The sequence below is a fragment of the Taudactylus pleione genome, unplaced genomic scaffold (assembly GCF_031769625.1).
Source record: "Taudactylus pleione unplaced genomic scaffold, aTauple2 ptg000002l, whole genome shotgun sequence".
NCBI classification, from domain to species: domain Eukaryota; kingdom Metazoa; phylum Chordata; class Amphibia; order Anura; family Myobatrachidae; genus Taudactylus; species Taudactylus pleione.
The window spans coordinates 1751610-1765582 of record NW_028284405.1 but is presented as its reverse complement, the minus strand read 5'-3'; the positions used below and the strand labels follow the sequence as shown (position 1 = coordinate 1765582).

General features: G+C 45.9%; 1 protein-coding gene across 1 annotated transcript in view; it reads right to left on the bottom strand.

Moving 5' to 3' along the window:
* LOC148543458 (5'-nucleotidase domain-containing protein 2-like) overlaps positions 1–10719 on the bottom strand; it is a 47386-nt gene extending 36667 nt beyond the window's left edge. Inside the window, exons 1-3 of the mRNA XM_088481617.1 lie at positions 10375–10719; positions 2287–2471; positions 8–82 (exon numbers count right to left, since the gene is read on the bottom strand). Coding sequence (XP_088337743.1) covers positions 8–82; positions 2287–2471; positions 10375–10642 — 528 coding nt within the window. The 5' untranslated portion in view covers positions 10643–10719. The remainder of the gene's footprint in view (positions 1–7; positions 83–2286; positions 2472–10374) is intronic.
* Positions 10720–13973: the final 3254 nt, after the last annotated feature.

Sequence of the window (13973 nt, the reverse complement as noted above, 5' to 3'; positions counted from 1 at the left end):
CAATTACCTTGTTGATGTCATAGTGCAGACCTCTTACTGCAAAGTTAGGCAGATACTCGTAATTCAGGATTCCCACTGGGTACTAGGAAGAAGAAAAAAAAAAAAAAAAAAAAAAAAAAAGGGGAAACAAAAAAAAGTTACATATGTAAATAGGAGAGCCATGCTGTGCGTACCATTGTTCCATCAAAGAAAGAAAAAAGTTCAAGTTAAAACCCACTTCCCAGGACGTAGGGGAGACTCCTGAAATTTGGGGAGATCTCCCACATCCCAGGAGAATAAACAGCTTCCGGGAGACTGGCCACTTCTAGGGGCTCGATGCCTTTAACGTTGAATTGAATCATCATGGCTCTGCCCACCAGTGTACAATGCTGCAAATCATGACAATATGTAGCAGGAGAGGAGGAACAGAATGATGTAATCTCAGCAATCTGCCCCCTGCACTTCCCTAATTGGCGTCCCCTCCGTTCCTTTCCCAGAGTTTACACTTTGAAACTCAGCAAGTATGTGTTATACGAGGACTAAACTAAAAAGATTAAAAGAAATAAATAAATGAATACCTTTCAGAAATTAATCATGATGGTAAAACAGTTTTTGAGCATGGCCCTGGCATGTTACGCCAACTCGATAAAAATACTGCTTCTCCCATTTTTAGGGCAGTGTACTAATGGGATCTGAAATGGGTCAAAAACCAACATCACTAGTTCTGTCCCCACGTTTAAAATTCAGCCAATCTGGGCCTGATTGAGAGAAGTACGCCATCGCTGTCGCTGCTGCGATTTTGTACACAGAATATGCAAAAATATGTTGTTGCAGACACAGAGTTCTGTGTTGAAACGCTCACAGGCACCATCGCAAAGTAACTCCGTACTAATAGGTAGCCACAGATCCTTCGATAACAGGCCTCCCGAGTAACCCTATCATTGCGCAAATTGGCCATCTGAGCTGAGACGCTAGAGCCATGTTTTGTGCATACAGGATCGCAGGCACCAACATGCTCCGACACGACTATTTTTAGCGGCACACCCCATTACCTCCCGCAAACGGCCCCCAACTGTCACTCTGTGTAAAATGTCACTGCTTGCGAATACGGTAATGGACTATGACGCATGCACAGTGCAACTCAGACGCATGCAGATAGCGGATAATCGCTCGGCTGCAAAAACATTGGTATAGCGTACAACTCTAAATCAAACCCAGTGTCTGTGTTTACTATCATAGCAATCTGCTGCAAAGGCATGTAAGGGAGCTGGAGTCATATTTAACACCCCAGTTATTTCGTACATATTACTCAACTCAGCATCAAACGATCTTTGAGAGGGAGAGATAAATAGGAGATAGTGGCTTTCCTTGCTCTTTAAAAAGGAGGAAGCCTTGCTAATCCTAGCAACTGTCTTGTGAAAGTTACACAAGACACAACCACAAAGTAAATTTATTTTAAGAGTGACCCTTGCCACCTGATTTTTTTTTTTCCCCTTAAAAGACTCACTGACAGCAGAAACAGCATTACAAAATATTTGAGCTGAAGGAGGTACACATGTGGTTAATACTAAATAGTACAAACACTTATACATTTGACAAAACAAAGCAGACATGGCCTGTAATAATAATGAAAAAAAAAAAAGCTACATTTTAAACAGTGTTAAAAAAATAAATATATTTTAAATTAAATAATAGTCACAATGGGACCAAAATGCTTGTAGCAATTGTAATTATATACCCATGTAATAGTTTATATTGGACACAGGGCCTGATTCAGTAGTAATCGCTAATGAGATCGCAATAGCGATTATGCACGCAGTCTCACTGCAAAGATATGCTAACATACGGACGCCCACTTTACCTCACACACATCTGTAATACTTAGCAAGTCTGTGAAACCATCGGTAACAGAGTACCATCGCAGCCTCACGCACACTTGCACAAGGTCTGACCTTACTCAAAAATCGCTAACCTTCCGGTACGCAGTGGTAGCCCAAGCTGCATATGGCATCACAATGGAAAGTTTATGCATGCCCATGCAACGGCGTTCTAATGCACTGACACGCCTGCGTTTCGCCAACCACTGCCCCCAAACGGTGCTTCCTGTCAATCACTCTGCAATGGGTCTGCGTAGTCACTGTGATCGCAGTCCCAATCGCAGGGGAGTCTTTTCACACCGCGATATATACGCAGAACGCAACAATCGGCCAATTGAGTGCGTAATCGCAGTTGCGATCGGTTGTGAATCAGGCCCACAGCCTGCCCAAGATTAATGTTTTCAAGCCACTACCTCCCCCTTTGACTTACTTTGTATTGCTCCACCAGTATATCCCTGGCAGTGTTGAAGATCATGGAGTGCAGTGCACTGGAGTACAGTGCCAGTGTATAGTCATAGTCAAAGCCATAAATTTCTATGTCTCCCAGACACACTTCATTGTTGGCGTAGATGGTGGATGAATTCAGGAGGTTACACACCCCCGGAGGCAACAAGTCTGGAAATGGGAAAGAGTAGCGAGATAAACCATGAATAGAGTTTGTCACTGGAAATATTACTCTCTCACTATCTAACTCTATACATCATACCTGGGTGATGCGAGTTATGTTGGGTACACACTTAGTCGATGGGTGTCCTATGCAAACACACTTACCAATCGTCCTCCCAATGTGTCGGGCCTGACGTCACAGCATTTAAATTTGCCCACCTGAGCGGTCACTCACCGCTGGGTCCCTGTAGCATGTGTACGGGCGATCAGCAGGTCGTCCGTACATACCAGCAGATACGCCCATACATCTGCTGTGCTGTATAGCTGATGTAATATGTCTGAACAACGTCGTTCACAGATATTTCCGCTGATGCGCTCGCAATATAACGCCCAGTGCGTGCCCAGTTTTAGCCTACTAAAGACGAAATATCGGATCCTGGGTAAACATCACAAAGAGGTAACGAACAGATCGATCCCTCGTTCCGTCCTTCATTAAGCGCAACAGGGTCGCATGCTACATCATCCGGCTGGACATGCAGCACAGTCGACCGGACGATACCGCATGTGACCGGCCGGAAACATATCGTGCCGACACCGTCTCAGTGTGTGCCTAGCTTTAGTTAAACAATGGGCTAACTTCACATGACTATCGGTCTTGCCCAAACAATTGCAACAATTTTCTTCAAACCATGGTAATCAAACTATATGCTTACTACACTATGTGCTTGTGATAGAGGGGGTGGGAAACCACACACAAAAACACTGTTCATACCAAAAGGTATGGTATGTTACTATAGACAAGGGTCTCCATTTACTAAAATGTACTATTCTAACCATTTCTGGGATTAAGAGTAATGTGTGGCACATTTTACAGTTACGCTAATGTGCATACTATGAGACTATGCAACCCAGGGATGCGTTGTAATGATACATCTCGTTGCCGTACACACACACTACACGATCCGGCATATGACGGCACAATGTATCGTTAAATGCTGCATGTAACACCATGCCGGCCATGGAATGTGCACAGTAGATCGGACGACTCAATGAACAGCAGCAGTGAATGACTGATTGGGCATGCATACTATACGATCGGTACGATATATCGTTCTGATCCACGTCGGGGGTGGCGATATATTGGACAATAGATCGGATGTGTACCCAGCTTTAGAGGGCTGCCCCTGAAGTGTATCAGGTTGCCCAAAACTGATCGCTCCCCCGAATTACCAGTTATATTTTTGTTACAATAACTTATAATATACAGATTCGATTCTGTCACTGTTATTCCACCCTCACCATAATTAGTTTATGCAGTTTTATCATAGCACATAAATAATGGATACAGCACAGACCAATTTAACCAGGCTTTTATAGAGCTATTGTAACAAAACACTGGGTTAGGTCATCCAGCAAAAGAAAGTCATAACATTGTACTTCATGCAAAGAATGACCAGTTTTATTTTTGAAAAATTGCTACTAAACCCAGTTACACAGCTGAAGGACTTTCCTCCTAGACAAAAAATAAATCCTGATGGGCAGAGTATTTTGACGGCAGGAATTTCGTTTGAAGTGTCCCGAGAACCATTCACTGCATCCCCCTCTAATCCAAAATCCGTCAAAACAAAAATGCCTGGTTTTGGGGGGGATGGGAATACAAAATCAATATAACCAGGTCCACATGGTAAGAAAATAAAAATAAAGCTGCCCACAGATTTAAAGATTATCTGTCCAACCAGCCAACTAGTTGATTTGTTGGAATGAAAATCTGGTAATGTATGAAAGCAAAATGACAATCTGCAATTTGCTCCCAAACGCCAGAAAATGGACAAATATTGTTTGAACAAATTGTTTAGCTCAAACATTTAACAAACTTGTCTGAACGACCATTTTCATGTTTTCTGGCATTTAGGAGCAAATTGCTGATCATCATTTACTCCCATGCGTTACCAAATTTTCATTCCAACCAATTAACTAGTTGGCTGATTGGACACAATCTTTAGATGTGTGGCCAGCTTTAAGGCCCCCATACATAAGAGATTACAAATTGCACGATTGCTGCAATCAATCGATTGAGAAAGGGAAAGATTTTTATACACAATCGATTGCAAATTGCTGCAATCAAACTCTGATGTATGGGGGCCTTTAGGCTTTCCATAGCCACAGAACTCAAGCTTAAAATAAGAAATCATGGTTTAAAGTTTAATCTTTGCAAACTTGTTATTTTGTTGGTTTGCAAAATAAAGGCGGGTATCCACTACCCGACAGTGAAAAGACTGAACGGTGACGATATCGTTAACTACACTGCAGGGTGCCCACACTGAACGATATGTCGTTCAGTGCAGGCACAATCAATCATCTGTAAACATGCTGAACCTGTGTCAGGTTGACCAGCATGTTTGCAAGATGATAGATGTCTAAGAGACCAAATTTTCAAACGATGTTCAAACTATATTGTTATCATTCAATCGCTCATTTTAATCGTCTAGTGGATAGGCACCTTAAGAGTTAATCAAAGATTTAGAAAAAGTTTTAATCAACACCTCTCAGCACAGTACAGCAGGTACGGTCATTGTAAGAGATTGTATTTCAGAGCCTGGGGGGCATGTGTTAAAAACAAGTACCGTATATACTCGAGTAGAAGCCGAGTTTTTCAGCACATTTTTTGTGCTGAAAAGGCCCCCACTCGGCTTATACTCGAGTGACCAGGGCCGGTTCTCCCGTTACGCAGCTGAGTAGGGCGCCACATATTGGAGGGCACCTCACTCAGCTGCGTACCATGCGGGGCGTGGTGCAGACTGTGTCTGACACAGCTGCACTACACAGTGCCAAACACACAGCCGGCGGCGGCAGCGGCTGTGTGTTTGTTGTAATTAGCAGCCGATGAGAGTCTGTCAGACTCTCATCGGCTGCTGCTGCTCCCACTGCGGGAGCCATCTTCCATTACCCACTGCGGAAGCCATCTTCCGGCTCCCACAGTGGGTAATGGGAGAGACGTTATGACATCCATGATGTCATGACATCTCTCCCATAATGCAAAGCGGCCGGAGGAGCCGGTGGCAGCATGGGCACCAGGAGCGGGGTTTCGGGCAAGGTTTTTTTTTTTAAACATTTGTATTACGTGTCTCTCTACTCGGGGGGGGGGGGGGGATTACTACTGGGGGCACTACCAGGGGACAGGGATATTACTACTTGGGGCACTACCAGGGGGGATATTACTACTGGGGGCACTACCGGGGGGGGGGGGGGGGGGAGAATATTACTACTGGGGGGATATTACTACTGGGGGCACTACCAGGAGGGGATATTACTACTGGGGGCACTACCAGGGGGGGATATTACTACTGGGGGCACTACCGGGGGGGGAGAATATTACTACTGGGGGGATATTACTACTGGGGGCACTACCAGGAGGGGATATTACTACTGGGGGCACTACCAGGAGGGGATATTACTACTGGGGGCACTACCAGGAGGGGATATTACCATTACCATTTTCATCTGTTTTCTGGCATTTAGGAGCAAATTGAGGATCATTTACTCCCATTCCTTACCAGATTTTAATTCCAACCAATCAACTAGTTGGATGTAAGTTGGTCTAGTGTGTGGCGAGCTTTACAGTAGTTCCAATAACTATGTGCAAAGAAAGGACACTTGTCTGCATAAAATGAACATGCAAGCACATTCTCAAAACAGTGAAAGCTAAATATGTAGGAAGAGATTAACCAAACATCTCCACCCTCCTACTAGTTAAGCAACGTATATTCAGGCAACTCTAATATATCCCTTACATGGAAGATTTAAAGGGGAGAGGGGGGTACATAAACAAACAGGCAGAATTTGGATAGTGTACACACAAATCGTGGCTCTTGGCAGCACAGTGATACAAATCGCTCTGCGTCACCACTGTAGCTCTGCCACGTCATTTAAATGCAGCCTGTTAAATTCCGATAAGAAAACTGCTGACTTTTTACAAAAAAATAAAAGTGACAAGAGCAACCTAAACAATGCTGGTTATGCATGTGTCAGATATGTAGCTGCCATACACAATGCTGGCTTTGGCAGAGACATGGATAGGAGACATACAGGGCGCTATTCAATTGGTACTGCTTTTCGCACTGATCGAGCCCAAAGTGGTCAGGTTTAGCCGCGTAAAATCTGCTTCCCCCGACCAAAGAGCTGGGCGCGATCGTGAAAAGTGCCGTTTGGGCACCCAAACAGGTGACTTTTTGCCCATTTCAGCTCGCACCCCCCTGGGGCTGCGAGCTGAATTGAAACGCTGGCAGCTGATCATGCCCGACAGGAGCAACAATTGAATAGCTCCGTCAGGCACGAAGGGGGCTGGAAACAATTGAATTCCGCCCAATGTATGCAACCGGTGATTCTTCAGGAGTGCAATACATGCAAAGGATTTCTAGTTGCACAACAGCTGGAGAGCCGTACACTTGAAAGTCATCTTATAATTCCACAGTCCCTGCTGCTATGTACAAATATTTTTCTGGCATGTTATAATAAAGGCAAAAAGGAGATCATAATATTTTCTGAAAATATTTAAAATAATTATTTTCTTAATAACTCCTTGTTTAATGCTAGTCATCTGTAACCAACTCCCGGTATTATAATAAAGAAAAACAAGTAGGAAGATTAACACTTTAATAAGGATATTCAGCATTGAAAACAAAACCGTACTATATAAAAATGACTCAATTATAGTCTTCCTTCCCTGGATGTGAATGCAAACAGTCTCTCCCAGTACGTGCTCCCCTCATCGTAGCAGCAGCATCCTCTGCCAGACGGTTTGAATGTGTATAAGAATGTGACTTGCCTAATTGCCAAGCACAGTAAGATTTAGGGGCATATTTACGAAGCAGTGGATTTTCTGGTATCTTTGCCCTTTTAAATCTGCTAGGCAAAGTCTAAAAATCAAGGGTTTTGAAAATCCACTGCTTAGTAAATATATACATTAATGGTATACAAATATAGGTAAAAATATTCGAGTATGCAATAATTGTTTTAATAATATTTTTAATGCACTGGTAGCAAATGTCACGAATGAGCAATAATGTAGATTGGTTTCTTTTGTGGATACACTTGAAGATGGTGTAAACCAGTGGTGTCAAACTCGGGCCCTCCAGCTGCAGTGGAACTACACATCCCAGCATGCAGTGCCACAGTTTTGCTATTAGGGCAAGCTAAAACTGTGGCAGGGCATGCTGGGATATGTAGTCCCATGAAAGCTGAAGGGCCCGAGTTTGACATCACTAGTGCAAACTAATGGAGCCAAACTCTGAAAAGCTTTGCCTTTCTGAGTTTCGTACATAGGGGTCAGATCGTAGTCCCCATTGATAATAGGGACTGCGATCTGTAGTGCTAATTAGCATTCTGCCAGAGTTTTGTGAAATCTCCTGCATCGTGCTATTAGTACATAGCAACAAACCATAACATCATGCAGAAGCTACAGTTTCTACATAATTTTATGAAAAAAGCTTGCTAAATAGGCCCCTTAAGGACCTATGTATCAAAGCTTGATGAGAGAAAAATTTAGAGAAAAAGTATTAACCGATCAGCTCCTAATTGTCATTTTTCCAAACACAGCCTATAAAATATAAGTTAGAAGCTGACTAGTTGGTGATTTAGATCTCACAATTTTCTCTCTCATCAAGCTTTGATACATACTTCTGTTGGTATAACATATACACTGTTTAGATGTCTCCCACCAGTAGACTGAGGCATGGCAGATACACGTATGCAACACATAGATGCAAAACTATTAACACATGTAAATACAGAAACAATGCAAAGAAAAAAAAATAAAAATAAAATATATATATATATATATATATATATATATATATATATATATATATAGTGCATACAGTAATTGCGGACAATGGCAACAGTCAGTCAAAAAGGCAACAAGCTTCAGCTTAATGACATTCACACCAACATTCAAACCACACCAGTCACAGAGCTGGAAGAGAACAAAGGCATAAGAAACAAAAAGGCGGGCAGTGCATCAATTAACTACATCATTTACACCACATGTACTACAAAAGGGGCAACTAAACCAACGCACTATTGTCCCAAGACATTACATTGCAAGGAGATGAGGTCAGATGTGTGAAGCTCAATGTTAAGTACAGTTTAGAAAGCTCGCTATACCAAAATGAAGGTGCGCCCTTTTGTAAAACATTCCTTTTGCAGATTTACAAGTAAAAAACAAACAAAAAAAACCCTGCACCTCTGAAACCAGAATGTACATTATTTCTGCACAAACGCACATTTCAATCCCACCTATGTAACATAACAGGATTAGCCACTTAACTCTAGTAACCTTAACATCTAATTACAAAAACAAATTTTCAGGTTGTCAAACAAAAACCACCTTCAGAGATGGTTCGTCTGACAATCAGAAGTGAATAACATTTTAATTTGTGACATTTATGGCGTTCCATAAAACGTGTTTAATTATATATGTATGTTCACTTTTTAAATAAACTCTAAACGCCCAAAGCTGTTTATTTTTTTCTCTTCAATATGTCCTCACTAAAAGAATTATGGCATTTGTTATCCAAACATTTGCTACAATCTGTATAACAGGTAATACCCAGAGATTTGCATCTAATTTTCAGCTAGGTTATGCTTAATGTTCACTATTATTTATATTAGTATGTGAAGTTTAATTGGATTCTTAAACATAACCAATATTTCCAAAAACAGCAGCATCAGACAGGGCAACATGCATGGTTTCCAGTATATGTGCTGACTGTCAGACATTTGTGCAACTGTTTGCATTGCAGAGCACATTAGTCATGTCACTGTGCTCAGACATTTAACTGACTGACAAGAGATCAACAGGCAATAAGAAAAAAAAAAAAAGGCAGGGCAAGGGGCCTAGAGGCAAGGCGCCCCGAGGCAAGGTGCCCCAGGGGGGGTCAGGCGCAGAAGCAAGACACCCTCTGGGGGGGGGGGTGTCAGGCACAGAGGCAAGGCACCCTATGGGGGTGGGGTGTCAGGCGCAGAGGCAAGGCACCCTAGGGGTGAGGGGGGTCAGGTGGCCATGGGGTGGGGAGGGGGGGTGTCAGGCGCAGAGGCACGCCACCCTAGGGGGGGGGGCCGGCACAGAGGCAAGGCGCCCTGGGGGGGGGGGGTCAGGCACCCTAGGGGGGGGGGGTCAGGCGCAGAGGCCAGGCGCCCTGGGGGGGGTCAGGCGCGGAGGCATGGCACCCTAGAGGGGAGGGTCAGGCGCAGAGGCAAGGCGCCCTGGGGAGGGGGGGGGTCAGGCGCAGAGGCAAGGCGCCCTGGGGAGGGGGGGGGGGGTCAGGCACAGAGGCAAGGCGCCCTAGGGGGGGGTCAGGCGCAGCTGCAAGCACCCTGGTGGGGGAGGGGGGGGGATGGTTGGGTCAGGCGCAGAGGCAAGGCGCCCTATATCAAACAATTTAATTTTACTAGGTAATAAGAATAGAAGAATTTGCATTATTTTCACGTTCATACTCAGCAAAATTGGTAGTGGACTCTTTCCACAAATGCCTGAGAAACAATCAATCAACTGTGACAAGGGAAACTTACATAATCAGTCGCAGTGCCTGTTCACACAGAGCGATCATCATCGCACCCGGTGCAGCTACTGAAGGGCAACTTGGCTGCAATCACTGCAGGCACTGGCTGCGCACATGTTATGCCTTATGTACAAAGTGACGACTGGCTGCAGAAATCCAAGTACAATGCAGCTCAGGATAGATACAGGATGCAACATAAGGTGGATAAGGGGGACAGTAAGGGAATAGGATAATAGGACTAGTCAGCAGAGAGGTACAATGATGGAGAGGGCTGCTGTCATAGGGTGTACAGAGATGTGTGAGGTATATATATTAGTACAATGCCCCTAGAAGAGGATAGCTGCAGCGTATACCTTGCACCAGTTTCTTCATCTCCCCGTACCGGGACCACAAGAAGCTCTTGTTGTCGACTTTGGGAGCGGTAGAGGAGGACGAGAAGCGGCGGCCGGGAGTAGGGGGATTGGAGGGATGCAGATGGGGCTGTGCCGGAGCGGGGGACCCGGGCGATGGGGGCAGCTGGGCGGCCTCAGGAGCAGAGCCGCCATCCTTGGCTGTGCTGTATTGGGCCGAGGCCGCTCTCCAGGGGTAGCCGAGCAGCGCCCTACGCACTGCAGCCGCCATCACCGAACAGCTCCGGAGCCCGGACACTGCCAGTCTCTGCCCCACGCTGGCCCCGACACCACAACAAGCCCGGGATACCCCGCCCCGGCCGGCCGCAGCCACTGTGCTACCAAGGCGGGCGGGGCCCACAGGCGTCATCCAATGCACATGGAGAGGACGGCGCTGAGGGGGGCGTGAAGTTACCCGACTTTGTTTGTCTGGGTGGCACACCCCAAGCATTTCCCCCCATCATCATTATAATCTTTCTATGTATAGTACTGTACTAGTATACAATATATTATCCTTTATTTATAGGGCGAGATAATGGGTCCGCAAAGGTACAAAACAATTTGATGTTTCATTTACAGAAGATAACCACCCTCACCATCATCATCACCCCTCCTCACACACATTACAGCATTGTTCAGCGCCATCTCTCCTCACATATACAGTATATACAGGCAAAGGGGCCTATTCATCGGAGCTGAGTTGTGGCTGGATATTATATTACCAGGGTATTTCAGTATTGCTCCAGTATGGGGACAGCTGCTCAGAAAGCAGTTGTCCCATGGATCAGTAACACTGCTACAAAAGGACATGCATGCCCATGGCCGCTTTGCACTTCGGGGGTGATGTATTACCCGGGTCCCGGTGGCTAACGGCCGTTATTCGTGTGGACCTATTCCGGAACATGGTGAAGCGGGTGTATTAAAAAAAAAAAAAATTAAAATAGGGAGAGCGATAACTTGGCTAATCGCACGCTCCTTCTTTCAGCTTCTGACCGGCACCTGCAGTGCATCTGCACATGCGCCATACAGAAACCACCCAGCGGCACCCGTTCATACATTTGACTTCACATCGGCGCACTATCTTCAAGAAAAACAGCACCGATAATAAAGGGGGAGCATAGCGCCCCCATCATTTCTAACAGATCTCCATATTAGTACGAGATGAAGCGGTATCTCCGCAAATAACGTGAGCTGATACCACTAAACCCCATAACGCCCCTTCACACATCTCTCCTTCAGCGCTGAAGCGGCGGATCCCTCTTCGCAACCCAAGACCTCCTTCCCATAGGAAGGAGCGGGGATCAGGGAGTCAATGTCGCCTGAAGATGGCGTTGGTTCCAACTATGAAAACTTTCAGTTTTCGGAGTTTGCTGAATATTAGGTGGCCCCTTCCGGCCGCTAATAATAAATGGGTCCATTACTTAAAACATGCAGAAACTAGTGTTTCCGCATGCTGGCTCATTAGTGCAGGGCCGTAGCTAGGGTAGTGCGGCCGGTGCCATCGCACAGGGCACCACAGGTCAGGGGGCGCTGTTTGGGCCTGTCAAATTTCTATTATCATTCTCACTTGTAGCTTCCTCTTATCTCATCCCCAGCATCTCCTGGCCTCCCCTATCTCTTCCCTGGCCCTTCCCCATGAGTACATTCCCCTTTATTGGGTGCATTATGTCCCTTTGAAAAATAAGGGGGGCGCCAATGCTCTTTCTGGCACAGGGCACCAAAAAGTCTAGTTACGGCTCTGCATTAGTGAGCATAGGCCCCATAATGAATTTACAATTCCCTCACTCAGTGGTGTCGCTGGAAGGGTGCGTGGAGTGCGGCTCGCACCTAGTGTCACACTCCAAGGGGGTAACACCAAAATGCCGGCGCATTCTCATTGAGTTTGAGCTGGATACTGCACTGCGATGATATTGTGCAACACCCGGCTCCTGGTCACTGAGGAGGAGCAGGCAGTGCGTGGAGAGTTTCTGGGGGCATCTCCGGGAGTGCTGGTCATTGCCCCCGAGAGATATAACCGGGGGCGTGCTGCAAGGCCAGGCTAGGCCCCCTTTTTGGACATGTGCCGAGGGCACGCGCAAGGGCGCTATTTGTATATTGTTTTTGCTACTGGCATTGCAGTTGGGCCCATTATGGCATTTGCATGGGTAAACAAAGCAGTAGTATCTGAACAGATTACAGAAGGCTTACTATCTAGTAAACCATGTTCAGAATTGTCGCCTTTGATAGATCTCGTAAGAGAAGCATCCAAATATATGTGTGAGTCTACCCCAGATGTAGGTCTTGTTCAGGGCCTGATCCAGCAAGGATCGCAACTGCGATTACGCACGCAATCGGCCGATTGATGCGTTCTGCGCATGCGTATGTATCAGTGCACATGTGCGAACACACCACTGCGATCGGAACCGCGATCGCCGTGACTACACAGACCCATCGCAGAGTGATTGACAGGAGCAAGTTACTGAGTGACACGGCTGTGCTGCTGACAGTGGTGCATACAGAGACCCTGAATCGCTCACATTGCAGGCTATACTCAGATGATGATCTGTACCTAGCATAGGGCTGGTGCAAATTTCAATGGTGGCAACTAAAGGCACACAAAGCAGGATTGCAGCGTTTATAGACACTGAGAGTGGGCGTCTCAGTCCTCGCACATGACGCATGATGTGCACCAGGGAAGGGCTCGGTAGCTGCATTAGCATGAAGTCACAGACACAAATGCTGCAAAAAATGCAAGAAAGGCTGCAAGTGAATTAGGTCCTACGAGGAGGGTGTATCCAGACCCCCTTGACAGACACTGTCCTCATTAGGGCTGCTTCCAGAAATTTTCCGGGCTGGTTTTCCATTCCAATCCACCCCTGCCTGTTAAGCACCTGGGTTGGGATGCATCAATGTCAGAAATGCGGTAAAACCCCTGAAAATTAAATTTTCGGGGGTTTGACCGCATTTCTCATATGCACCAAGCCCCGGGAATACGAAGCCTATGGGCTTCTATTCACTGCGTTCCCCTGGGGGGATCTAATTAGACCCCTCCCAGTACCCCCTGCAGAGCTCGTCTATCTGTGCATGCACAGAAGGACCCCAGAGGGACCACTGGTTTATAGACCTGGAAGTCCTTCTATTGCAAATGTCAGATATTGTGGGGTCTTATTTATCTTGTGGCACTAGTCCCATGGGGTCTTATTTATCTTGTGGCACTAGTCCCATGGGGGCTTATTTATCTTGTGGCACTAGTCCCATGGGGGCTTATTTATCTTGTGGCACTAGTCCCATGGGGGCTTATTTATCTTGTGGCACTAGTCCCATGGGGGCTTATTTATCTTGTGGCACTAGGCCTTTGGAGATGATTTAGCTTTGGGCGCTAAGCCTGTAGGGGTGTCATATCTAGTGTCAGGCTCTTGGGCAATTTAAACTTGGGAGCTAAGCCCATGGACACTGTATACACCCCTTTTTGGTGTCTCTGATGTGAAGGGTTGACTACCCCCACACTACCCACTGGACCACCAGCCCTTATTAGCATGTTTTCCTGCCCAAATGTCTATGTCATTATTGTATATTGCTCACCC